Source organism: Neocloeon triangulifer, unplaced genomic scaffold (genome assembly GCF_031216515.1).
Source record: "Neocloeon triangulifer isolate White Clay Creek 2 clone unplaced genomic scaffold, ASM3121651v1 ptg000004l, whole genome shotgun sequence".
In the NCBI taxonomy this organism is placed as follows: Eukaryota; Metazoa; Arthropoda; class Insecta; order Ephemeroptera; family Baetidae; genus Neocloeon; species Neocloeon triangulifer.
In genome coordinates, this window is record NW_026775547.1 from 4,065,129 (window position 1) to 4,092,194 (window position 27,066).

At 33.9% G+C, this 27,066-nt stretch overlaps 1 protein-coding gene across 1 annotated transcript in view; it reads right to left on the reverse strand.

Moving 5' to 3' along the window:
- LOC132193644 (endothelin-converting enzyme 1-like) overlaps window positions 1-20,728 on the reverse strand; it is a 29,637-nt gene extending 8,909 nt beyond the window's left edge. Inside the window, exon 1 of the mRNA XM_059614433.1 lies at window positions 20,237-20,728. Coding sequence (XP_059470416.1) covers window positions 20,237-20,587 — 351 coding nt within the window. The 5' untranslated portion in view covers window positions 20,588-20,728. The remainder of the gene's footprint in view (window positions 1-20,236) is intronic.
- Between the last annotated feature and the right edge of the window lie 6,338 nt (window positions 20,729-27,066).

Consider the following 27,066-nt stretch of genomic DNA (forward strand, 5'->3'; position numbering starts at 1 on the left):
TACCAATTAAAGGTTTACATTTAAATAAAAATTTATTTTATATTATTTTTTTATTTTTTATCTACGTTTTGTAACAAAATGTCTTATTTAATTTATTTTCCTAAATTTGATAATTTAAAAAAATTGCATAGCTTGAAGTTGTTTAGCAAGTTTTATAATTGTTACAGTTATTAAATGATTTTTTTTTTATAAGGGCTCAACTAATAGGCAGCACACTGGACAATTTAAAAAATTAAATTAAATACCTCGTTTCAATGGTTTTAATTTCAAGTTATGATGATAATGACCGCTAGAAAAATCGAAAATCCCAAGGATAAGAAGTTTAGAATAATTCCTCTGTTACGACTGAAAATAAAGCAAATTGCATTGAAATGAAGGCATGGAATTCTAATCCCGAATTTCGTCATAGGCTTCGTGACCGGCAAGCATAACCGCGTTGGTGCACCGCGTGTGTGCATCTCGTCCTGGCAAAGCTCCACGGACGAGGCAGGAAATCTGACCCTGGAGTCAAATAGAGCTCATCTTTTTACTCCAGCCAGAGCCAGCCTATTCATTATATTATTATATTTTCCCCTCGCTTGGTGACTGACTTAACTGGTCGCCACTAAATCAAGCTCCGTGACTGTAATAATCATTCGGTAGGAAAAGCACCGGCATAAATCACACCACGGCAGCAATCGCTTCATTTTTTTTTCTACTTCTTCGAGCTGTTCGAAATCGCATCTCCTTAAAATTGCCGCGCGAAGGAGTGCCGCGCTAAAAAGGAGAGTCTGAATAATTCTTGTTTGGCAGACAGGTTTGCTCCAAGGTTCAAGACCAAATGAACAGACAATTTAATCTACTCAAAATTTTTAATTAATCATGTAGTTAAAAAATATGATTGTTAAATGACAAATTGAATCTTATTAAACATTCAACAAAATAAAAAGTAAAATCTGCCTTTGAATTATTTTCCAAAATTTATTTAAAAATCATAAATTTTGCGTAACTTTTTCTAAATGACAAGATTAGATTATTATTTATTTGAGAAAACCAAAGGCCAAAATTAAAAGTTTGTGGTTTGTTCTTGAAATTAAAAATTAGCTCGACATTTTAAAAACTTCAAAATTCCAGTTCCCAAACATTATTTTAATCTTTCTTTTGCCAGCTCATTCTTGCATCAATTAGCGAGCAGTGGGATTGCTCATACCTCATGAAATTTGATCGTACTTGAAATTTTCGCATTTTTCCTTATTTATCCATCTTAATTTAATTTTTAATTTTAATTTTGATTGTTTTTTTTTTGCAATTCTAATGAAAATCGTATGAAGCCAATTGCCCATTTTCTTTGTTTAATTTAATTGTTGAAAGTATGTCAAGTGAGGTATTATAAATTACAATAATTAATTTCACGTTGTATACCAAAAAGTAAATTATGCATTTTCACAATTCAAAATTATTTTACCCAAAACCATAATTTTATGTGTGTAAAATAAGAGGTAATTTTTGAAAACTAAATTCGTCTATAGATGAAGAAGAGCGGATGGCTGTGGAGGCTATTTAAAAAATTCATTTCTCTTTCCATCAACGGAAGGGTTCGAAAAGTGGCGGTGCACGCGTGTTATATCTCACTGTGGAGCTGCCACAGGAACACGGTACACGCATTTAAATTAATTGACGAAATGAGTGACACCTGGGAAGCGGCAGGCCCGAGTTGTTATTTATCTTGGAGGGTTGCGAGGGTGCCAAGATCTTGCAGGGCGCGCGGCTGCTGAGAGGAAAAACAAAATCTCACGCTGATAACGTAGGCGCAGGAAGAAGGAAATGTGTTTGCATTCGGGGCGGTGCATTCGTCGGCCGAATAAAAAATGATGGAGATTTACTCGGCCCGTGGGCAAATGTGCAGTCGGGGGTGCTGCGAGCGATCGCAGGACACCCTGCGAGCGCAAAACCGGCCAAACCGCGTGGACAGCAGCCAATTTTTCTTGGGGGTTTTGTTTGTCTTTTGCCGGAGAAATGCCAACAAAAAGAATAATAAAGCACAAGGCATAGCCCGCGCGTGATAAATGCACTTTTAAACATCTCTCATCGCCCTCCATCGAGAAAATTTATACGAGTGCGGCTTGTCGTCTGCATATGGCGGCGAGTTTTTTTCCTTCTCGCTATATTAATTTTTATGATGATCTCCAGAATTGCTTCAAATTCACTTTCTTTTAATTGTGAGATTACATGGATATTTCGATACTTAATATTGACACTAATTGTGAGCTTTGAATAAAACAAATTTGAAAAACATTGTGAATTTTTTTGTTTGTTAATATTCATAAAGGAATGGATAGTCCATGATTTTGTGTAAATTGTGCAATTTTGGACTCATCACAATAAAAAATAATGCCCAGAATTAGAAGAACTTCAAGCAAAACGTAGGAATTATAACTTTATATAATTACACTTGATATCTGTTTCAAATTAGATTATTTATATTAATATCAACCAAGACATTTTTCAATTCGGTTGATTCAGCAAGTTTTAATATTATTGAAATTCAATGATAAATAATATTAATTTTATTTTTAATAAAATTGTAAAAATTTCAATAATATTTATTTGAAAAAAAAAATATTTCTTATAAATTTTAATTAAAAAGAAACGAAAACAAAATTAAATGCATTTAAATAATAATTTAAAATTATAGAACTTGAATATTTTTTTGGTTCAAAACTTTGTGTGATATGAGACATTAAATTTGAAATGTCAAATAAGGATTAAACAATAAAAAACTAAATATTTCTCAATTATTTAATTATTTTACAAAATACCTCAAGAGGAATTAACAATACTGCTATTGTATCAGAAATGAAAAATTTTAATCCTAAAAATTTGAGAATAATCCCTCCAAATTGACACGAATTTGTGAAGAAAATCATAATAATGAAGTGTAAAAACAGACTACCAATTAGTATAATTGTCCACTGGAATTTTAAACTGCGCACAATTTTAGTCCACTTGCCGATAATTGTAGATAATAACATAATTGCACAAAACTCTCTACGCATAACTCTTTGACGCAATAAGTAGTGCTTTTGCTGGTTAACTGACAAAAGTAATTGCCAATAATTCGTTGCAGAAAAAAACGTGAGCCAAATAAATCTGGACAGAGGAAGAAGAAGCTTTGCATAATTTTTTAGGCGATCGCATTAAAGTGGCGCGCAAAAAGCTCAGAAACATATAAAATTTGATTAAATTCGTCAAGACAAATTTGAGCGCCATAAATCGTGCGCAGTCGTCGCTTTTTGTCCTTTTGAATACATTTTTCGTCCTCAAGTCTCGGCTAATCCGCGAGTCGTGATGAAAAGCTTCACTTTGTAAGCGGCACAGTCGGAGGGAAACATAAGAAAAGAAGCTCGCGACGCGTGCGATGATGACCGAAATATTAAAACAGGGAGAAATGTGGGCGCAGCTGTTGTGATTTTAGCGCATCCAGCAGCGCCAGTTTGCAGAGATAAATATAATAATGTGCCTCTCCCCTCGTGCGGTTTCGCTGCGATTTGCATGAACAGGCAATCAAATTTTTCCCAAAAGTTATTTGGAAATTTTCAGTTTTCAAGTCTGATGTGACTTTCAGCACAATTTCTTTTATTCACGAGAGGTGCCCGCCCATTCAAAACGCGAGCTTTTGTTTGTGCGTGTTGCTGCCCGACTAGTGCAGACAATAATAAAAGGTTTTAGTTCAGAACAAACGGCACCAAGAATAGAAACGGAAAGTGGTTTGGGAATCGTCCGAGTGCCTCAGTCAGCAGGACGATTGTCATTCGTTTGGTGACCCCGCCTTTGTCATCGGCGATTTATTCAACGGGATTTAGGATGCATCGATGGGCAGGCTAATAAATGTCACTTCGACTGTCATTCTGACGCCAAAGCTAAATACTCTTTATTCTCGTTTAAAATTAATCTCGATCAAAAGTGCTATTTTTAATTCTATATTGTAAACTCATTCCATTCTTAAAACACTAAAAGTCTTCAATGCGGATATAATAATTTGATAACAAATTGATTTGATGGTGATTTGAATTTAAAATTGGCTTTTCCTCGATGGGTTTTTGCGAGTTGTTTATTGTTTCAGAAAAAAAATATCCTGCTCCTGTTAAATTCGTGAAATTCTACCGCAAAATTGATTTGAATTTAAAAGTTACTTCCTTTAGAACATTACATTTTGATTCATACATCGACTGGTGAAAATGAATATAATCGTTGAAATTATCCACAAAACTCGACACCCAAAGAAGCGTCAAATTAATTTAGAGCAAATTAAAAAAAGTATACTTTTATTTTTTCCCGGTTTATTTCGAATTGAATTTCAAAATTGGAGGTTTCGAATTTCAGAAATTTATTGGGCTATTTATTTAAATACTGAGCATCTGCTTAATAGATCAATTTTTTTACCAAAAATTTTTACTATTAAGAATTTAGCTGCACCAGCTCATTTTGTAAGGTCAACTCTTGGTGTACCGACAAGAGACATAATTCACCTGCGTGTCTCTTGCCCCGGTAATAAAATTGGTGTGTACCAGAAGAGGATGTGGGTAGTAATCAAATGCGCACGTACAAGTTGAAAGGGAGCTCTTCCTGCTGCTGTCTGTGTCGGTGCCGCCGAAAAAAGTTTTATCCGAGAAAGGGCAATAATCATTGCGGGTGGATGATTCGATGCGGGTGGCGGGCGGGCGGGCGCGTGCAGCACTCTGCATGCGAGCTCCAGTTTAAATGGATCAGTGCCAACAGCAAATAGTATCAAGTAACGAAAACAAACAATTAAAAAATAGTTTCCTCTGACGACGAGGCTCACTTTTACTGCGCTCACTCTCAAAGTGTTTACCGACTGCTTGGCCGTCGGCCGTGAGTGCAATAAAAAATAGACAAAAGTACCGCCACGTGCTGCACCACTTTTTGCTCTTTATTGCACTCGCGTTAACCTGCCAAAACGGTGCAAATGAGATTTTAATCTGAAGAGAGATATATTATTTTATTCCATTTGGGGATTTTTATGGTCACAAATGGAAGATGTTGAAAAATACTACCAAATTTTTTCCTTGCAATTACTTAGATCCGGCATCAGATCTTAATTTACAATTCGGGATTTATTTTATTCACTAAAATTTCCAAAATATAATTAATTAAAACCCAATCATGAAAAGTTTTAGTAAATATTCGTGGACAAAAATGTAAAATCTTGACCTGCAAAAGTGAAATGTTGTCATCTGAATTTGAAGCAAATTTTCCTTAAAATCTACTGTGTAACAAAACGTAAATGAGAATAAAATAAAAAACTATATAATTAGATTAGTCGCATTGAGGGTCAGGCCTAATTCAATTAAAGATTCAACAAACAATTCTTTGGATATGACAATTACAATTAATTAAAAAAATCCATCATGAATTTCAAAAATTTCTATTAATGATTTAATAAAAATAGTTGATAAGCCACAAATTTAAAGGTCTTGTAATTTTTTCCTATTACCAGCAATATTTTGTTACATATAAATTTTGTTAGCTCGGCTTTTACGTGTCAACGAATTCATTTTCCAGTGGATGAATAAAAAATTATTCAAAATTCTTTATTCGCCCGCAAAGGGTCATCGAAAGAGAGAACATCTTGTTGTTTGTGCTGATCGGAGCAATTTCGTGCCCGTGAATTTATTAGGCCACTCTCTCTCCCAGTAAAAAATACCCGCCAGAACGTGAGTTTGATTTGCGTTAAAGGGGGAGAGTCAATTTAAATGATTGATTGTTCAAAGTTCCACTTGCCGGAACACACTTTTATTTTGTCAACGCAGTTTCAATAAATCACAAACACAAAAATTTTCATGTGGATTAGTGTCCTTTTTATTTCTCTACCAATATTTAAATGTTGTAATAATCAAAAGTTAATTTATAAGATTATTAATGATAAAAAATAATGAAGAATAATCATCAAACGTGCGACTCAAGACATAGGCAGCTTATTACAAGGGGAGGGATATAATTGTAATGGAGTTCATTCAATAATAAATAATTAATTAAAACCGTGTTAATGAGAACCTTAATTGGAAAAATATTTATTTTTTTTATTTACAAACTCTTTAAACTTTGCTAAAATACCAATAATATGAATTAATTTGAAAAATTACCATAAATAAAAAAAAGAAAATTTTGTTTAGCTTAATAAATAATCATAAAATGATGGAAATTAAAAAAAAAATTATAATGTATAAATTTTATCACTTTTATATTTCACCATTGCAATTTCCTAAAATGTGCCCTTAATTAGCTCTGTCCACGCAAGCGACGAAAGTTTGTTGCACAGTTCGTGACTCCCGAAATCTGGCCACATTTACTTTTACTGCACTTTTATTATATTCAAGGAGCGGCGGCCGCAAAAGACCGGCTGCTGGCTTCGGGGGCCTCTTTCTCTCTCTGTTTGCCGAGACACATTGTCAGGTTATTGACGCACGCGAATAAGACCGGCCCTGACTGACGGACCAAGAGCATAATTCGCGGCGTGGAGAGAGAGAGCTCATTACTCGCAATTCATGTGTGCGCGCAGGTGATTGACCCGTCCGGCCACCACAAAGGATCGAAAGGCCGCTTTACTCCGCAGAGCCCACTTTGCATAATTCCGAGAATCTGGTCTGCAAAAATCAACGAGCCAGCGAACGGACAATGAGGTGGAATTAATAATTAGCGGCGCCCCAGATGCAGAATCAGAGCAGGGAACACCACGATTGAACAATGAAAATTTAATACCTTGCATGAAAAAAAAATGTAAAATGTAAAAAGTGACTTTTTTCAAACTATGCACAAAATAATTTATTTTAAGAGACCAAATTTCAATTTTAATTCATTATTGTCACAAACATTTTATCATTTTGTGTCTCAAAAATTGAAAGCGTAATCAAAACTCATAAATTTATGATTATTTAGTTTCAGTTGAATAAATTTATGTACCTGATAAAAGAAGCTGAGGATAATCTTTAACATCCTTTATTGTCCTTGGGGATAAAAATTTTTATTTTGCAACCCGTTTTTGGCGTTCCCTATTTTCCTGCTACTTTCCAAGACGCAGCTCTCTCGTCTTTCAGCTTCCAGTTTTTGCAATTAAAATTTTATTCATGAGACGAAATTAAAACCGAGCCAGAGGCCGCGCGCGCTCGGATAATTGACAAATTATGCAGATCAAGAGGATGCATGTAGTGGGCAACCCTTCAAATCCACCCTTGCCCGGTTTCCTGCCCTCTTTTACGATTCGCGCACATCAGATTTTCCACCATTCTTCTTTCTTTGTTGTTTATTTTCCGCTCTCGATTTTGGACTCGTTCGCCGGCGCACCAAGGAAACTTTGCTCATTTATCAAATTATACCGAAACCGCACCGAATCGTGCGCGGCCCAACGAACGATCATCTTCCCTTTTCTCGGCTGCTTTGCATGTGAAGGCGGCGAGGGCGTGCAAAAAGCGAGCAACCCTAGAGCTGTTCTCAATCATTAATTTCGCGGCGAGCATCTTCTTTCTGACAGTTCTCAATTAACGACTGGAATGACTTTGATTTTTGGCACCATGCCTTGTAGCTCGACATGCTTCTTTGGTGAACAAAAGTTTGTACACTGTTTGCCACTGGAATCAAGAAAAGAACAACGAAAGAAGAAGAAGTTATAATAATCTTGGCCTTTCTGCAACTTCAAAACACGACGAAGTTTTTTTTGTTTAACAATAAAAAGTCAGAGAGATGTGAAAGAGAATTAATAAAATAAAAAAGAGCTCCAACTATTCATAATTGAAATTAAATATCATTCTATGATCTTTTTTCAGCTACAATTTGATACTGTACATTTTGAGCAATTTTTTTGTTCTAATTAAACTGGCAAATGTGAATTTTTTAAAGTGGCATTGAAGGCATTGAAGGAGCACTTTTATTTCTTATTAAAAGTCCCAAGTGAAGTCGCTCTTATGAAATAAATTTTAAAAAAGCCTCTTTTGGCTTAAAATTGATAAATTCTACATGAAAAATAAGCCGAAATAACCTTTCATTATAAACTTTTGGTATTATCGTAGACCTATTTAGGACTAACATAGACGTACATTTGTAAACATTAAATTTATATTTGAATTTAGTTTCATTTCATGTTCATAGGACAATTTATTGATTATAATCAGTCGAGCTTAATAAAAATTTTGAAAAACTCGACTGATTATAATCAATAAATTGTCCTATGAACATGAAATGAAACTAAATTCAAATATAAAATTAACAAATGAATACAAATAAAAAAAATGTAATGTATTTCATTTTTTGTACTTCATCTTGAATGGCCGACAAGTATGGAGGTGGAGAACGGCCTTAATTTATTTCCCGAGTCTTGTGCAGCGATAATGGTCTTACTAATATCCAAAGTCGACGGGAGCCGGTTGTGTTGATGGTCTCCCGAAATAAAATTTTTCTCGGTTGAGCGACACAATGCTCTTTATGCGGTACACGAGAAGCACATCTCTCTGCGCGCAGCCAGCGTCTCACGAATTCCTTTTAAGGATCACAAATATATCGGCGGCGATTCTTTTTCCTTCACTCTCGCATCTTCTCTCCAAGGCGATTTATATATATACTTTTTTATTCGTGCTGCATCAGCAGCCGAAAATCTCGAACACTCGCCGGTGTGAGACTCCATAAAATTCAATACACAACTCTTCAATGGTCTCATCTTTTGTGTGCTCGGCCCTTTTATTTTGATCTGTTACAAGAAAAAAAGTCCGACTCTCAAATGCTTGGGTGTTCCGAACCAAGAAAAAAATGTGTGACGAAATTTTTTCCCCTGAAGTAACTTTTTTACGGTCAAGTGTAGACAATTTTACGCGACATTAACTCGCTGCAGCTGCGTTTGTTGTTAAGGAAATTTGCATTCTGGTGCATCTTTTCTCTCTCCTCGTATAAAAATTACGACAGGCACTGCAGACCGCGAAATTTGATGCAAGCCCGCGTCGCTCCATCGAGCTTTATTTTACAACGCTATAAGCTTTTTTAAACAGAAACACGCGTCCCTTGATAAGAGCTCCTTTGAAGGCGGCCGAGCACATATTTTCGTACACCCTCTCTTTAATTATGATATGGCGTGTGAGTGGAACCGAATCGCTCGTCCTTGTACCTCAACTATATTTAATATGGCAATCGCGCCAAACTGGAGCTCATTTGTTTTGGCTCGACTTTTATTGACGTTTACTTTGTGGTTCAGGGACCTTTTTCTGATTTTCATTCGATGTGTCATAATTATTTATTAATTATTATGATAACATATTTATACAAATTTGTGATATGCTCCGAATCCACACAAAAAGGAAATCTTTTCAAAGTGTAAAATCTCATATAAAGTTATGTGGTATGGAAAAATTGTTATTATAAAAAAAACCTTTTTTTAACAAAATATTTAAATTTAAATAAAAAAATCTGAATATCAATTTAAAAGATAATTTGAAAAATAAGCAATAAAATCAACAATAATTATTAAATTATTATACCATTTAAAATTAATCGTTTTTAATTTAATTTTTTTAGCATGTTCAAAATGATAGTATTATTTGTAATTTTATAAATAATTAAATTCGTTTATGTTGCAACTTGTTTTTTTTTTTTTAAAGCAAAAAGTCTAAATCAGCAAATCTGTTAGTAGTGCTGTCAAACTTTCGCACTCAATCCTTTTATTATGGGGTTTTCTAATAAACACAATTATAATCAATATATCCACACTAATAAATATTTTCTCGCCTTATTTTTCCGTTTTTCTTTAAGAAATCAAAAGATGAAAGAAATCTAACTTCTATGATTTTTGTACATAGTTGTAGTAATCACAAATAAATTATAAAATTTATTGCAAAAATCATAATGGATTTCTGGTGAAGATTACAATTTTACTTAATAATAATTTAGCTTTTGTTTTACTGTATTTCATTTTCTAAGTAAACCAGTGGTTGTTCAGGATCTCAATTCATGTAATGTGTAAGAAATATTTAAAAATGAATTTTTTTATGGATGTGCTACTATTGGTCTCCTAACCGTAAAGATCGGACCGTCGATAAAAATATTTTTCTTCCTTGACTGATTATTGCGAGGTGCAATATCGCCGAGGGTCGCGGGTCGACAGTCACCTTAAATCCACCCACTAATTGCCAAAGCACACAACGAAATGTGTGTTTTTTTTTAAGACAGGTATAGGGCACGCGATCTGATGATTATCACCTCGCGTAATGAGCACCGCAGTCTGAAGCGCAGTTAATGCAAATTTTTAGACCAAAGTCAACCATCATCAAAACTAATTTCGCTCCGGAGGTGCTGGAGAGATTCATTCATCGCGGTCAATTATTTTATTGCAACGCCCTTGGACCGCTAATAAATATGGAGAGCAAAACAAACGGGGCGAAAACAAGCAGCGAAAAGTAGCGCCCGGCACTTTTAATAACCCGCGTTCGCCATAAACGTTAACGCGAAATTCCGCATGGAGAGCGAGTTTAATTTTAGATGCTTTTTAATTTTTTTTCTCCGTCGAGGAAGAGCATGGGGCGATTGTGCACCGATAAAATAGTCGCCATCGCGAGTTGAAAAAAAAAAGATAAAAATTGTGGATACAGCGGAGGGCTTACTTTTATTGTTGTTTGGGAATCGCCGCCTTTACCGCCAGCACACGGCTCTTGTTTTATTAATAGAAGTTTTATGAGGTGTTTAAAACGCGATCGACTCGCACAACATTGACTTAAGATTCCTGTCCGGTGACAACTTAACGGTCCCATATTCCATCCACAATAAACACCAGACATTCCCGACATGCCATTTTTCACTGGATTTCCTCACCTCGTCATCAAAGGTCCTCTATTTCCTTTTTTTCAATTAAGTTCCTATTAAGGGATTGATTCATTTAATATATATTTGATTATGTTAGTTAAAAAGAGGACTTTTAATTTTTATTTTTTAAATTTAAAGATAAAAATTTTGTACTTTCTGACCGCAGATTGCTTATTCGTGATTCAAAATCATACAATTCTAATTTATGAAGTTGAGGACTTTTCCAGAAATTTTTTCTGCTAGCTTTTGACTTTTTTAAATTTATTTAAATTTCTTGAACATTTTTTAACACAATTTTAATATAATTGGAAAAAACTGACTTGAAAACAATCATTTTATGACACTTTGGCTTAAAAATGACTTCATTTAGGACTTATTCAGTCATAAAATTTGAGCCAAAACTACTTTTCTTCACTTTTTTTTTTAATATCTTGTTGAAACATTTTTTTTTAATTATTGCTTTTTTTATATACTTGGATAACATTGAATTTTTTGCTCCGATTATTTTTTTCTTCACTTTTCTAGCCTCAGAGTTTGGCAAATATGGGCAGCACCCCTGAATTTGCAATCACCAAAATGCAAATATTTAACCCAATCGTTAGCATTTTATTGATTCACTCAAAGTCAGCAAGCAACGCAGGCTGATTTTTTTTTGTTTATTTTGTACTCTCCGGCGTGCCACTTCGCAAACAAGGTAAATTTTACTCTGCTGCACTTTTATCGCGGTGCTAAAATCAGAGCCAGTTTGCTGCGAACAGGTTCGCGCACTTAAGAGTTCAATTTGAGGATTGCTGTCCCCGCGCGGCTGCACCGGATGTTCAAAATCCAAGTGATCTTATCGCTCAATCCCGATTCCAGCCGTTTATTTTGCTCTTGTAATTCGCGCAGAGTCGATGTGTGCCCGCGTCCACTCCTTATAATATATAAATGACAATCACGTCTCTCACTTGCCTGGAACGACGGATTGATCGCGTCAGACAAACTTTACTTGACCGCAGATGAACTCGCGTGAAATCCTTTCGTGTGCCAAATGCTTTTCGCGCGCTAAGATGACGAACAAATAAACGCTGGCAAAATAAAAAAGGTTTTCTGCAATCGCTTTTATTGACTTGAGAAAAATTTGGCAAACAAAGCATGCAGAAGGTGCTTCTGGATATTTCTATTTTCCAACGCATTATAATTGAAATTCGCAACTTTTGAAAATAATAGATTAAATAAATTAAAAATTTTATAATTGCATTATTACATATAGGATTTGAGGTCAATTAAAGGAAACTGCACTAGAAAAACTTGATAATAAAAATGGGAATTAAATTTAAATCAGTTTTTACTTCAAAATAAAAATTCATCCCCTACAACAGCCCCCCCCCCTCAATAAAACATTATAAAGTCTCAAAAAATTAAAAAATTTTAGTGAAGAAACTACATTTCGCCAAATTTTTGTAAAATCAAAATTTGAATATCAAATTTACAATTTTTTTTTTGCACAAATTTGACAAACTTATTTAATTTTAGTTCCTTGATTTTTTTAAAACCAATTTTTTTTTTTAAAAATCACTATTTAACTAAAAAAAAACCTTTTCAAACAGCGGCAGCACAAGTTTCTGTTAAAGATAATTTTATAATTTTCATTTCCTTACAAAATATTTGTAAATCAAGAACTATTGTAATAAAATTGTATTTTCATTTGAAAATAACATGGTGTTTAAAAAGTTGTAAAAATTACAATCACAGATCAGTAATGATTTGAGGATATTACTTGGTACTGCAGGGACAGTGGAGAAAAAATAAATTTACTCACAAAAATTTACAATAGCATTAATGAATAATTGAATTGGGAGAAAAATTTTTATTTAAGACACGTTGTCAAATAATTTATATCTTTAAACTACAATTATAATAAAGTTCAATAATCTATGATTTGCATAGTTTAATCCAAAATATCATCACACCGGTTACCGAGTAATTAATTCAATTTTAATTTATGATAACAAAAAAATATAATGTCATGCATAAGTAATATAAAAAATTTATGTTTTACATTAACAGCCTATCGGTCATTTTAACATTTTTTTCCCAATAAAACACTGGAAATTAATCAATTTAAACATATAAATAATAAAAAAAATAATGTAATTTTATTTGCATAAAAGTAAACTGTTTAAAATTATTTAATGATAGTTATAATTTTATTAAAACAAGTCAAATTTTAATTTTTGTTACTTTTAAAGGAATTAATATCCAAGTTTAAAGCAAAATTGAACAAAAATCGCACCCAATCCTTCTCGCCGGAAGAAAAAGCGTCGAGCCCCGCTTATGTGTTTAGCATGTAAAGCGCGTCCAAAAAGTATATCTCTGCATATTTTCGGTCCGTCACACGCGTGCCGCCGCGATATTGTTGTCGTTGAAGCGCACGCAGTTTTGTTCCGGGTGTTGGCTGGCAGGGTTGGCACCACCCCAGCCATAGCAACCCTTTCTTCGCGGCCGTTGTGTATTACAAGGTGGCACCGCGCGACTCTCGTAAATCTTGGTGAAAAACGACTCGTCTTGCCGACGCCCCCGAAAGTCGGCTTATCGCGCACTCGAAAAAGGCGAGATTTTGACTTATGTACGCAGAGAGTGGCACCTTTTCATTCGTCTCTGCTCTGATTTGTACTTTTATTTACTTCGGCGACATGTTTACGGCTTGCGTGGCGTGAAAAAAAGTGAGAGATTGTGGCTCCTCTAGTTTCTTTTGCTCTTTTTTACTGGCACAGAAACAAATATCCACTGTGAAAAAGGTTAAAAATCTTAGACGCACAAAAGTGATTGGTAGGAAATAAAATTTAGAAGCCAATTACTGAATTTATTCTCAAATTCAAAAGAACACAAAATTCATGTATGTGCTGAGCTAAAAATTGCGAAAAAAATTTGCATCAAAGTTTAATCATTCCAATCAAAAGCATTTGTACCTTGTCACAACTTTTGTTATAATAACTGGCCAAAATAAGCAAATTAATTTATTTTCCTGTTTCAACCTTAACAAGTGATAATTCTGCAATCAAATTTTTGATTTCAGACGAGAAATGTTTTGCCCTTTCGAACCCAAAAGAGTTAAACTCCTTCTCCAAGATGCCTTTTAAAACAAATGATTGGAGAACTCTGGTTTACCTCCTTTTTGGCACATTGTTTCAAAACTCAGCTTACGCCAATCCTCGTTTTATGTCACCTTTTAAGCACGATAAAATAAAGACCAGGGCGTGCGTTTTTGTAAAAGACGAAAAGAGTTGAGAATAAAACGAAGCCCTGCGTGAAGTGGAATATCAAGGCTCAACCCTAGGCCAGGAGCCAAACTGGTTTATTTGAGACTCAACTTAAAACCTCAAACAGCTTTTTGTAGTGAAAATTTTATTCAGCAAATTGAGCTGTACATAAGTCATTCTAGAGGATTCGCTACAAAATAATGATCTGAAAATACTTATAATTTCAATGATTCTAAAAGTAATTATGACCCAACATATACACTTACTTTTAATCAGTATCTTATAATTTAATAAGGGATTTCACTTTATTTATAAAAATTTGACAGACAATAAAAAAAATAAAGCCAAATTAGTTTAACGTTAAAGATACCATTTCAATGATTGAAATATTGTATAACAGAATAAATAGAATTAAGTTTATTTAACTATTAAATAATGTTATTATGTTTAAAAATAGGAAATGCTGAAATAAATTTTAAAACTTATGCTTATAAACATTTTAAATTATTTTAGGTTTATATTGTTTAAATACATTTATAGCCCTGCAGGTTAAATTTTTATTTCATATGCTTAATGACGTGAATGAATCTTCTGTACAAAATATTCTTTTTTTCTAACAATATTTATTTTCTCAAAAGTTGACGGAATGACATATAAAAATTCACACCCAAACCAAATAATTATCCATTAAAATAATTGTCTATTCGATACCTGAACTTCAATTAATATCACATTCAAGCCGAGTGGTCGTAGCTCGGGAATGTAATTCGAGTCAGGGTCTTGCGCAACAAATTGAGACGTAATACCCTGCATATTATATACCCGTTCACTTATCTCCACTTGGCGCTTCATTCATGCATTAAATATGTGTATCGGCGGCGTGCATGTATTGTGATGCGGTGCATTCCGAGATGCATTTGCTGCAACCGCAATATGTTGATCATTATTAATACACGGGGCGTTGTTTGCACGCGGCCGGTCAACTGCGGCAAATTTATTTATCGTCGCTCTCTGAAAATTGGTCTGCTTATTTATATCTGCCGCATTCGATTTCACAGGAATGTGCGTGTTTCGTGCGCTCAGGTTTTTATTGACAGGGGAATTTCTCTCCTATTCCCAGACGGAAATCTCGAAAGGGTCATAAAGAAATTTAAAAAAATTGGCTATTTTATAGAAGAACAAAAATGAAGAACCGCTTAAGGCACCAAATGTCTATTTATAACTATAATTTTTCAACTAAAACATATAATTATACATCGAATTTCCTTACAATTATTTGGTTGTTTTTATAATACTCCTTTTTTAATTGTCTTGTGAAAGGAAAAGAAGAAGCTTTTTTATTCGTCTGAAACCACTCAGAAGTTAATTTTGACAAGGCGAAGTAAATTTTAACATATTTTTGCAAATTTTTAATAATTCCGTTTTTATCTGTTTGCCAATAACTCGCATATAAATAATAATATTTACTTAGAAATGATTTTGTTTGTGTGCTTTTTTATCTACAGTTTTGAAAATTTTTGTAGAAAAATCACTTTTTTCTACTAGTTCATTATAATTATTGAAGTTTTCCCTGATGACACGTAATCAAAATTCCTTCGTTTATTTTTAGAATTACCCAAACCTGATCTTCCCTGCACCTCCAAATCCCCATTAGCTTGAAATTTGTCCTCACTGGGCGTGACAGTGCCGTTGGTGACTCTTGAAATCGGATCCGCGCGGGCTTGTCTGCCCCAGAGTTAAGAAACCTTTTCATACAAATAAGCTGCCATCCTTTTGAGTGCGCGACCTCTGCTCTCTTCTCTTGTAGAGACGCAGCGAGAGGGATTTTGACTATTAATTAAGCGCCAAGGACAAAAATAAAACGTGTCCTTTGATTATTCCTTAAAGCCATGAGCCATTTGCGGTCTAGGGAGCAATTACTGATATGATGACAGATTCGTCCAAAATTGTCATGTGAAAGCCATACAAGGTTTTTATATTCATTTTATTTAAATAATAAATTTAGTTCTAATATGTCTCTATTAAAAAAAAAATACTAGAGGAAAAAATTATGTAGAAAATTTAATATAAATTCACAAGTTTTATCAAAACGAAAACAGACAATGTAATGATTGAATAATTTAAAAAAATTTAAAGTAACAAATAAATTTTATTATTTTTTAATATTACAAATTAGGAATTTTGATCATTGAAGAAATCTAAATGAACTTTTCAAAAATTTTGATTTAAACATAGGTTGATAACGAACTACATCAAAATTGTTTTTATCATTTATAAAATCTTAATAAAAAAAAGGGAATGATTCCAAATTATTTTGATTCCAGTAAAATAAGATCAAAAAAATCTTGGATGGAGTTAGAGAAAGACAATTTCGGAATAGGCGACTGTAGTAAAATGTGTTCTGTGGGGTGCAGATGGTGCAATTATCCCCTCGAGTGCTACCAACACACAACACGCCCCGAGCCACCATAGGGGTGATGCCACAGGAGGTTGTTAAAATTTAAAGATTGCAGCAACAAAGGAGCATTAAAATAACTCAGCAATCGATTCGAAATGGAGCGCGACAGAATTTCCGAGTCACAAAAAGCGCCCTTTGCTTTTGCTTTCAAAGAAATACGCGTTTGATCTCGTCGTCTCTTTTGAATTTATTAGTCCGAGTGTTGATTTTTGTCTACAGATTGGGAGATTTTTCTTCTCAGATAGTTGGAATAATTGTTGGTGATCTGGTGAGTTATGGCGCGGGCCTAGGTTGAAAATAAAAGCGTGGGAGTGGATGGCAAGGAGAATCTCACGGACAGGGCGGACAATGGATTTTGGGTTCAAGAACCATGAAATATGGCCACGACTATTATTAAGAGTAAAAATGATACCCGCGCTAAGAGAAAGAAATAAGGGTATCACTTTGAGAGACAGAAATTGAAGGTGACGCGTGTTTAACAATGGAGTTAACAACCATTTGGCCGCTTAATTAAAATCTGTCTTTTATTCTTTCAGTTTTCACACGCATGTTTATTTGCCTTTTGTAAAAGCAGAGGTTTCTGACAATTCTCTCTTAAGAACTTTGCTCTGCAGCTACCCTCGAAAACGTCCATCGATATCTTTTGGTTTTTTAAAATATTCATTGATTTTTATTGCCATTTCGAATCTTAATTCGTTAATTTAATCCATTTTCTTTTATTAAATTCGTTTTGTATTTAGTAAATCCTCGCTTATGCAAAATTATCAGTGTCTAAATTTTTAATAAAAAACCTACAAGTAATAACTATCCTTTGTGTTTCATTTAATAATACAGCTTTAATTTAAGGCGAAATTTGTGAACGATTGAATTTTTCAATAAAAAAACATTCAAATTTTTTAAAGGGGATAAACTGCTGCAACAAAATTATGAAATCTAAGCTTTTCCTTGTGAAGAATTGACTCAACTGTGATATTGAATTGTACAAGACTCGCAAAATTTTGATGCATATAGAATTATAAAACGTGATGCTCCAATTTAAGACAAATGACGAAACACCCGCCGCGTATTATTCCTATAGCGCTGATAAGATAAAATTACAGTGATAATGGTAGGCCACTCTCACTTAAGCGAAAAATGAGACCGTGATAGGGATATTATACGATTCCTTGTGCTCTCTGAATGGAGTTTTATATTTCTCGTGCCAAAGGAGAAGGAAACGAGAGCCATAAAATATTTCTGTCTCATCATTATTGGCAATAGGAGGAATGTTGAGAGGGCAAACTTAAAAATTATATTATGCGAACATTTTTGTATATATAGAGGAGCCCAAATTATCATTTTCATAATAATGGTTAAAAAAGTTTAAAAACAGACTGTTCTGCATTTCTTTCTGTTTTAAGCTTCAAATTTATATGTTAAAATGAATTTGTTTTTATTTTCACAAACTTGTATTCTCAAAAATACAATTGTTATGAGAAAATTGAAATATTCTATACAAATAATTTATAAATTTATAGCCAATGTTTTCAAAAAAAAAAAAAAAATCACTATATTAAAAAAGAAATTTTCTGGTAAAGGAAATTTTAAGCACTTTTGAGCCCAAATATACATAAATAAAAACAAATCAAAACTCTACGTAATAAAAAAACAAAGAATGAAAAATTTCTGGATGAAATGATCAGAGCAAACTTTTTTAATTATAAAAGTTGTGTTCAGTTGATACATTAATTAATTATAAAATCCATTGTCAGACAATGAATTTTGCTGTAATAATTTATAGAATTCAATAGCTAAATAAAAAAAACAGCATTTTGCACTTCCCTAGCAGGGCGAAGAGCTTCTTCTCATGTATACGAGAGATTCTCCTTTCGTCATCCTGCAATGTTTCATTGTGCAAAAACACGCCCGCCTCTCGACTCTGCCAAAGAGGAATTCGCGTGCATGGCGTCAAATCTGCGAGACTCATCTCTGAAAACAAGTACTTGATCCTCGGCAGGTACGAAATTATATTATGCCGGCGTTTACAGTTACATTCGTTGCGGACGAGAACCTCCCAGTTAAAATTCCGCCGGCCGGCGAAGAAGATAATACGTTGGTACGTGAAACGACTCGTACTGCGATCGCTCTCAGGAATGTGCGCGGCTAATTGGCCGACGAATCCATTGCATGCAAATTTGGCACTCGACCGTTTCGGCGCCGCTTCCAGCCTGTCTAATTTGCGAAACCACATTTTCATCAAGTGTCCTGTTTGTCAGCAGGGATCGAATTTCAATTGGTTTTTTTCCATCAAAATTTGCGGTTTACTTCAAGGTGGAGCTTTTCTAGGGTCAATTCATTCAAAATTTGCAGAAAATCTTACAACATTTCAAAAGTTTTTGATAAAAATAGCTATTCAAATTGATATGACCCTCACAATATAAGAATTAAAATTTTCTTCACAATTTGGAAGTTTTGAACGATCAGGCACAGCCGGTGCAACTATGTAATTGTAATTACATACAATACGCCCAATTCACTGCCACTGCTAGTATATTTTTATGTTCATATGATCTTAGATTAAAGGTTTTCAAATATTACAGTAAAACTTTAGTTACTTTAATAACGAAACAAAAAATTATATTTAAATAATTATAATGAAAAAAATTTAAAAAAAATTAAATTGTTTATTTTGTGCTTCTAAATTATTTACTTTAATATTTTTTATGAAAATAATGTGCTTAAAAAGTTATTGTACTTTATACATATGTTTGCATTGGGATCGCGTTTAACTCTCATTAAAATGTTCCAACGTCATGCATGATAATTACAGGGCTCATCAACGCTCGCCTCGCTTTACCTGCCCAACAAAAAATCTAAAGAAACGCGCCTCTCTTTCTGATTGCGCTGAAGGGACTACTACCGGTGTTACCCGAGGGGTCTGACTGACGATGAGATTCACAATGAAGAAAAGAAGGAGCAGCAGCAAGGAGAAATATTAGGAGGAAACGAAATCTACCTGTGAAAAGCTGTTCAAAGGGGGAGGATGGAAGATGCAGGCGCAGGGATGAATGACGCGGGCAGATGTGAAAATCTTGGGTCTTTCTTTCGTGTCGCACGTCGCTCGTTTGTTATAAAAACCATCCAAAATGGATCAGTACAAAATATTTATAAATTGATTTTATTTTTAACTGAATTCCAGTAAAAGATTTCTAAATTTTGCCTTATCGAAAGATTTGAGAGGAAAATACGTGCGTAATTCTAAAAAAAATATTAAATGGATTTACTTGGTTACGAACTAAAAGTTATACCTAATTATTTACAAACTGCTTTCAACTTCGTGTGATTTTAAGTAAAAATAAAAATTAAATGGGAAAACGTGGATTTGAAGAAATTTTGTGAGGGAAGCTTGAAAAATCTATTACTAGTCGAAAATTAAATTGAAGATCAACTACTGAATTGCTTTTGTTACTCAAAAAAGTAGAAATTTAAAAAATATGGTATTATTTTAGGTTTTCTTTTTTTTTTTTTTTTATTTTACCTGATTTCTATTAAATTTTTGGCCTGAATTCCTTTTACAATTCACCTTTACTAAATTTGTTCTTAAATTTTAATAAACCTACAATTTGTAAGCGCACCACCTTCATAAACTGAATGAATTCTTCTAGAATTATTTTTCTAAATTTATAATAATATAGCGGAAAAAATATTAAAAAAATCTGACCTGTGCTGAAGCCTGGAGGCAGGCGGGCAGTCTGCAGACGGGGAAGTCCTTGGCGTGGGTGGAGCGCGGCCAGCAGGCGGCCAGCACGATGACCACGATGAGGAGGAGGAAGGCGGCCACGGCGGTGGCCAGCACGAAGATCAACTGGCGCCGGTTGAGGGCGCTTTTCTCCCTCAGGTACGTCTCAGCCCTCTGGAGGGCGCTCTTCTTGGCGATGCCCTTGGCGGCGGCGCCGTCCAGGTCCATCGAGGCGCCGTCTTCGGCGAACTTGGCCTTCCGGTGGCCGTCCAGCATCAGACACGGGTCCATCTCGGAGCCTCCGTTCATGTCGTGTGGCTTCGCGGCTGCCATAATTAATATTTGACTTCGAATTAAGTGCGAGAATTTGATGAGAAATGAGAAGAAGTGTCCCGCGCTTTAAGGCTCGTCTGCGGACATCACTCTTTGCGCGGCGCTTCGTACCTGCCGAGTGAGTGGCGCGCCTCGACTGAAGAAAGAAACTCGCGCGCCGACGCCTGCCCCGCTAGCCTTGAGAGAGTTGCGCACAGCGGCGTTGCCAGGCAACCGACGGACGCTCTTTTTTCATTTCGTCTTTCTTTGCCGGCAATAAAAATACCTGCCTGCCGGTCCAGGTACGGCCAACAGGTGAGATCTCGCGCCGGCCGGCAACCCCGTGTGCCCGTCTGCAGAGAGATTTTGTCTCGTTTTCCTCCTTTTCGCTCCCTCTGTGCGTTGAGATTCTCATTATTCTTTTCTTCGGGGTTGACAGACGAAAAGTAGTGAGATGCTTGAGTTGATCACAACAACAAACACCATGGGGAGAACTGGTGAGTGTTCTAATATTTATTTTAAAGATTCTTGACGTTATTTGTTCAATTTATTTAAATTTCTTATTAAATGTTAGGAGATTTCTTGTGCTAAATCATTCAAAGACTAATTAAATTATTTTTATCCAAATTTTAAACAAGGTTCACACCTTCACAACAATAAGAGCAAATTCAGATAGTTGCAGAGCAGATAAGCGTTTTTTCTTTGTACCCAATCCAAAAAATGAACTGAATCCCTGAGAACTTGTACAACAATAAAATCAGATCAAATTATGATTTTTCGTTGACGTTGAATTTGTGGATAAAAAAGTAGCACAATTCATATTTGCCGTAAATGAAAATATGCAAGAATTAACAGCACTTATATTATCCTGTATTTAATTAAAAAAATCCAATAATTCAATGCTTTACAAACATATCCAGATATTTTTAAATTTTACTTATCTTCAAGAATATAGCACGCATGACGCATAATAATTAGTTAATTAGAGAGTTTTTTAAAGAAAGATTTTGGTATTAAAAGCCAGATTTATCAAAATAATTCATAATTATTTTGAAAGTATAATAAATAAATTAAAATATTCTGGTAATGATGTAGTTGTATATTTGAATTTTTAATTAATTTAGAATTTTTTAAATGTCTAACTAAACAAACCAAGTGTTCGAAATTTAAAAATCGGATTATTACACAAATATTTAATAATCTTTGAAAACTTATTTATTTACAATAACAATTAGGGATTAATAATAGCTTGATCATAATAATTATACGTTTCTAAAATGTTTGTGATGTCGGCAAATTTAATCATAAAACAGATAAACGGAATTAATAAAGGTTGTGTAATGCATTCATCGGGAATGTCCTACTGGTAATTTTAAAAAAGAATTCCTCTTTCCTACAAAAAAACACCGGAAAAATAAATCTCTCATCTCGCTGGCCCACTTACGAACACTCTCCTTTGAGTTTATTTATCCTTTTGTTGAAAAAAGCATATAGGATCAAAAAGAAGCGCGGAAAGGAAATCTTGACGCATTCAAAATTAAACGACTTCCTATCGGCACATACCAAATAGAATTAGCAGGTATTGATTTACACACATCCCCTTTGTAAAATGAAAATCCTGCCGTAAAAAAAAATCTTATAGGCCATAAAAATAAAATTACTGCAGATATAAAAAACAGCCCAAAATCTCGTCAACAGAAAATTTTCCATTCAGTATTTCACATTAATGTTCGCATATTAATCTAATAGCAATGTTGAAAAATTCCAATCAATTTCGAAACGTTTTGTAAGTTATAAATTTTACCTTCGGAATTGTGAAAGCGGCATATCAATTTCGAAAAAAATGTCTCATTTAAAAATTGGTAATATCCTTTTGCATCACCGGGGGGATGATGATGGGCCATAAAACCCATAAAATTGCAATCTTTGATGTGCGATAGGCAACCGGCACTGCTCGGCGTACCGCCCGGCTGCATAGGCTCGAGCCAGAATCTGTTGAGATGCTGTTAATCCCGCGAGATGAGAAAAATCCCAAAAACGACGTCCGTTTTACAAGGGGCGCGTGCAGATTTTATTGCGGCGCGAGCGATAATGCAGAACGTCAGCCGGTATGTGCCACCCTATGCATACTAATGCCGACATTTGCACCGTCCTTCCCGAAAATGACGCACTCCGAGTGGAAATATATTGGCCGGCTTTTGCGCATTTGTTTGCGTCTGAAAAATTGAAATGAAATACTAATATAATAATTTAAATTATATTAAACAATAATGAAGAATAAATTACAGCGTTGTTTTTATCAAGATAAAATCCAAGGAATTACAATTTCACAATCAATTTTTTTATATCCTTTCAATATTCTAAATTTTAAAAAAGTAGTAATAATTTCTCCGCTTGGATTGATCCTATGCTCAAAACTGGTAACATTATTTGTCTTTGAATTTGAATTACAAATTTAAAAAAAAAACTGGATTGTTTGTATAGATCGAAGGACCAAGAGAAGCCGAGTTTTTTACAGCAACATTTCGCGAAACCCGCGAATTCCAAATAAAATTCCTAATTTAAAAAAAGTGAATCACGGGTTTGGAAATTATGAGTAATAAAGTCTAAAATCACTGGATGCCGTGGAGTCGGAAATAAGAAACCATCTTGCAATTTGTCTTTGAATCTTTGAATATTCCAAAAGTTATTTTTGTATATTATTAATTTGTTTTGGTTTTGCCAATAAATGTTTTTTTAACGCTTCAGGAAGGCAAAACTTTATTGAGTCGAGAAAATTTCCGATGGGAAATCATCAATTCGAGCTTCGGCGCACTTCCTGCAGAGTAATTTTCCTCTCTCGTCCCGCCCCGCACATCAAACGACCAAGTCTAAATTTAATGTTACGCGCCAAGTGAGCTGTGGAAAAGTAATGCCTTCATGGCGCGGAGACAGCGAGCTCTTTTTTCCCCGCTTCTGCATGCATACTTTACTTTTTAGGCCGTGGTGTATTAGTTTTTGAGCACAAGTAAATTATTTACAAACGAATCATGCGGCGCCGTCCCCACATAAAAACGCCGCGGTTGAGCTCAAGTGCAGCGAGGACTTCAAGTTTCCGGCGCTGTTTTCAAAAATAAGTTAATTCGTCTTGTTCAGTTTAAATGAGGGGATGCAAAATACCGAAACGATAGCTTTATTTTGAAGGCCCGTTCTTCTCAAGAGCAGCAATTTTATGCAGCAAAGGAGAAATAATTTATAAATATTTTTTATATTTTACACTAGCGATTTTTTTTTATTAGATTTGTTTGCATTTTTTTTTTATTGTAAATTGCTCACAATCTGATTCAAAATATTTTAAAGTAATAATGACCATTTTAAATTTTTTGGCCATTCGTGGAATCTTATTGCAGGAAAGCAAACAAAACAATTGAAAATGCCATAAGTCAACTAATTTTGAGAAGAAGAGATTTTATTGCCACTCTCGCAATTTTTATAAAACAAACATCAATCTGCTGGTCTTTAAAGTTCCCCTTTAAAATTTAATGAAATTATTTCTGAAAAGCTCAAATTGGTTTGAATAATACAATAATTTTATTAGATGATTTTTCTGACGTTGATTCTCAGTTTAGCATTTTTCCTTTATTTATTTCATAATGTATGTTAATCGCAGTTTTATAAGCCAACGCTAACAAGAATGTTTAGTAACTCGAGTGGCAGCAGCGCTGCTTTTACTCATCCCCAAGAGATGTGTTTTAATTACTGCCGCTCTCCACAAAAATAACATCACCAAATCACCCTCTCTCGTAAGTTGAATGAACACGGCCACTTGTCTTCTGGGCGGTGCTCATCAAGAGGTTCTAAATCAAGTTGATTACCATTGCATGCACCATAAACAAAATTATTGCTCGCGCGCGTGTTTATTTTTTCGTACGCAAATGCGTCTAATTAACTTAATTGATGCACTTTAAAAGTCTCAAAAAATCTAAAAAGTCATACAAATTTAAGGACAGTGATTAATTTTATAATTTTGATACTTAAAATTCAGCATCAGCTTATGAATTGTGTTTGAGGGAGCTAAATGGTTTAAAAATATCTTAATTTTTACTTTAATGATTGAAAATATTTAAAAATAAATAAAATATGAAATTATTTTATTCCAAATGTATTCCTATGAAACATAATAGAGAAACTTATATTTCATTCTTGGTCTGATTGACTTCAAGGTTGCTGCTTTTTAAGTAAATCCACTTTGAATTATACAACCTGCCTCACTCTGATGTATCGCTTGTTGCATAACAGTAACCTGGAGTGCGTTTGTAGTATGATATTTTTATTCTCGCAATGCACATAAAATTTGTTGATTGTTGCAATGCAATTCATGAACAATTAAGTAGGAAAATGTACGTAGATAAAACAAGTTTTTTTTTATATTTGACTAATGCTTTGTAAAATCCAATAATTCAAAACCCTGATTTATTTACTGATTTTCTATTTTTCTAATATCCTCCAAAATTGTATATTTTACTAATGAGAGAAGAATGAATTTTTTTTTCATTTTCATTTTACTTCATTTATAAATATCCTTCCTGAAGAAAAAATTTAGAAGTAAAACCTTCACACATCAACCATTTTTAAATTATTATGCTCAAGAGACACACTTCAAAAAGGTGCGATAAATTTAAAACGAACACAAAAAATCTGACAATGAATATGAGAGTCACCACCTTTTCATAGTCTTGACGTCATAGCTCGCGGCTCAAACCCAAAATCACAACGTAAAAACAAAAAATACGAGAAAAGTGCACTCGTCATTGCAGGTCTCCTGATTTTCTGCGCAGATCTTCTCGAATACGCGCGGCGAGATAGACAGGAATATAAATTTAACATGCAACATCAAAGCATATTCGTCCTTCACTTGACTTGGTATATGTACAAAATTTCACTCTATATAACATTTTTTTTATTGAATTGATTGCGAGTCCAATTTTAACCAAAAAATGCCCTTGAAAAATGCAAGCTTTTTGTTATATTGAAACAACCAAAAATGTTATAATAATTTTAAATTGAATTTAACAAAGGTTATAAGTAAATAAAAAAGTTCACTTGAATTATAAATTTCACGTTTATCATAATCGAGAGCATTTACTATTAATAACATTACATAAATTAATTTTATTTCTTTTTCTCCATGTTGATTATTGTTGATGCTGCTGTGTTCAAATCAAATATATTTTTTTTAACGAGCTTCATATTATATAAATAATATTCAATAGTGTAAAGTAGAATTAATATTGGAGTAAATTTTAAAAAATCATGCAATCAAGGGCAACTCTTGTTTCTTATTGTTTGAGAGTTTTTTTTTTTTAAATAATTTTAATTAATTTGTATGTCTTATATTATGAAGCAGAAAATCTGCAAGACTCTGCTATACTTGTTAAATTTGAGAGGCGAAAATAGGTATGAAAAGCTGAAACATTTATTATAAATAATAAATTTCTACTTTTAAATTTCATTTAAATGAGATTAAAACAAGAAAAAAATTTGCGGAGTCGTCAAGCTCCTTGCGTGTTGTCACGTGTGTCATTGACGCAGCTGTGCAGCAAGTTAAAATTGGAAAAAAAACGCAAGTGTTTATACGAGACTGCAGCGATTCAGATCACCATGCGACTGTTAAAGCCATAATCAGAAGTTCCTGATAACCTTGTTGATTTGCACATCTGATGTACCGATCCATAAACTGCATAACCTTCTCATTTGGGTCATAAGTCAGAAAATCACTCTTATTTTATCAAAGAAATCTAAACCATTGCGACATTTAACACCAAAACTGAAATTAATCAAAGAAAAAAAATTAGTGCTTCCTCAAGATTTGTATTCATGAAATAATTTAAATTATAAACTTTGCCAGTTTTATAATCAAATTTAGAAAATTTTGAATTCGAATTTAAGAAATTATTATTCTGCAGTAATTATTGTGTAATAAAAATGCTTGGCAACAGAGACCATGTGAGACGCGGCGTGTTTTACAATCGTTGCCCTGTAGCCGCAGCATTCACGTGTCTGTGGCATGAATCGTGTCGTTGGCAGTGAAATCGCGAAATTCGACATCACCAGCGGCCAGCGTGTGCAAACTTTTATCTCTAGGGCCATGCGTAGCTAGCATTGAGGAAGGTCCGGTGTTTCCTCGCGTGTTTGTTTCGCCAAATTTTGAATCAACTTATAAAATAACATCTTAGAGAAGAATAGAAGTTTGCTCTTGACATTGACATAGATAAGTCTGATGGAAAAATCTGAGAAATCCAGATCAATGACCTCTGAAAATGCTACACTTACAATGAATAATAAAACTTATAAAAATTAAAATTAATTTTTCTGTGCCTTTCTTTCATTTTTCTGGCAATTAGTTTTCATTAATGGTTTATATGGTTTATATTTAAATTAACTAGAATTAAAACCTATTTGATGCTGCTAATCAACTAAAATTTGCATTATTTTGAATTTATAGTATAGGAAAGTCGTTT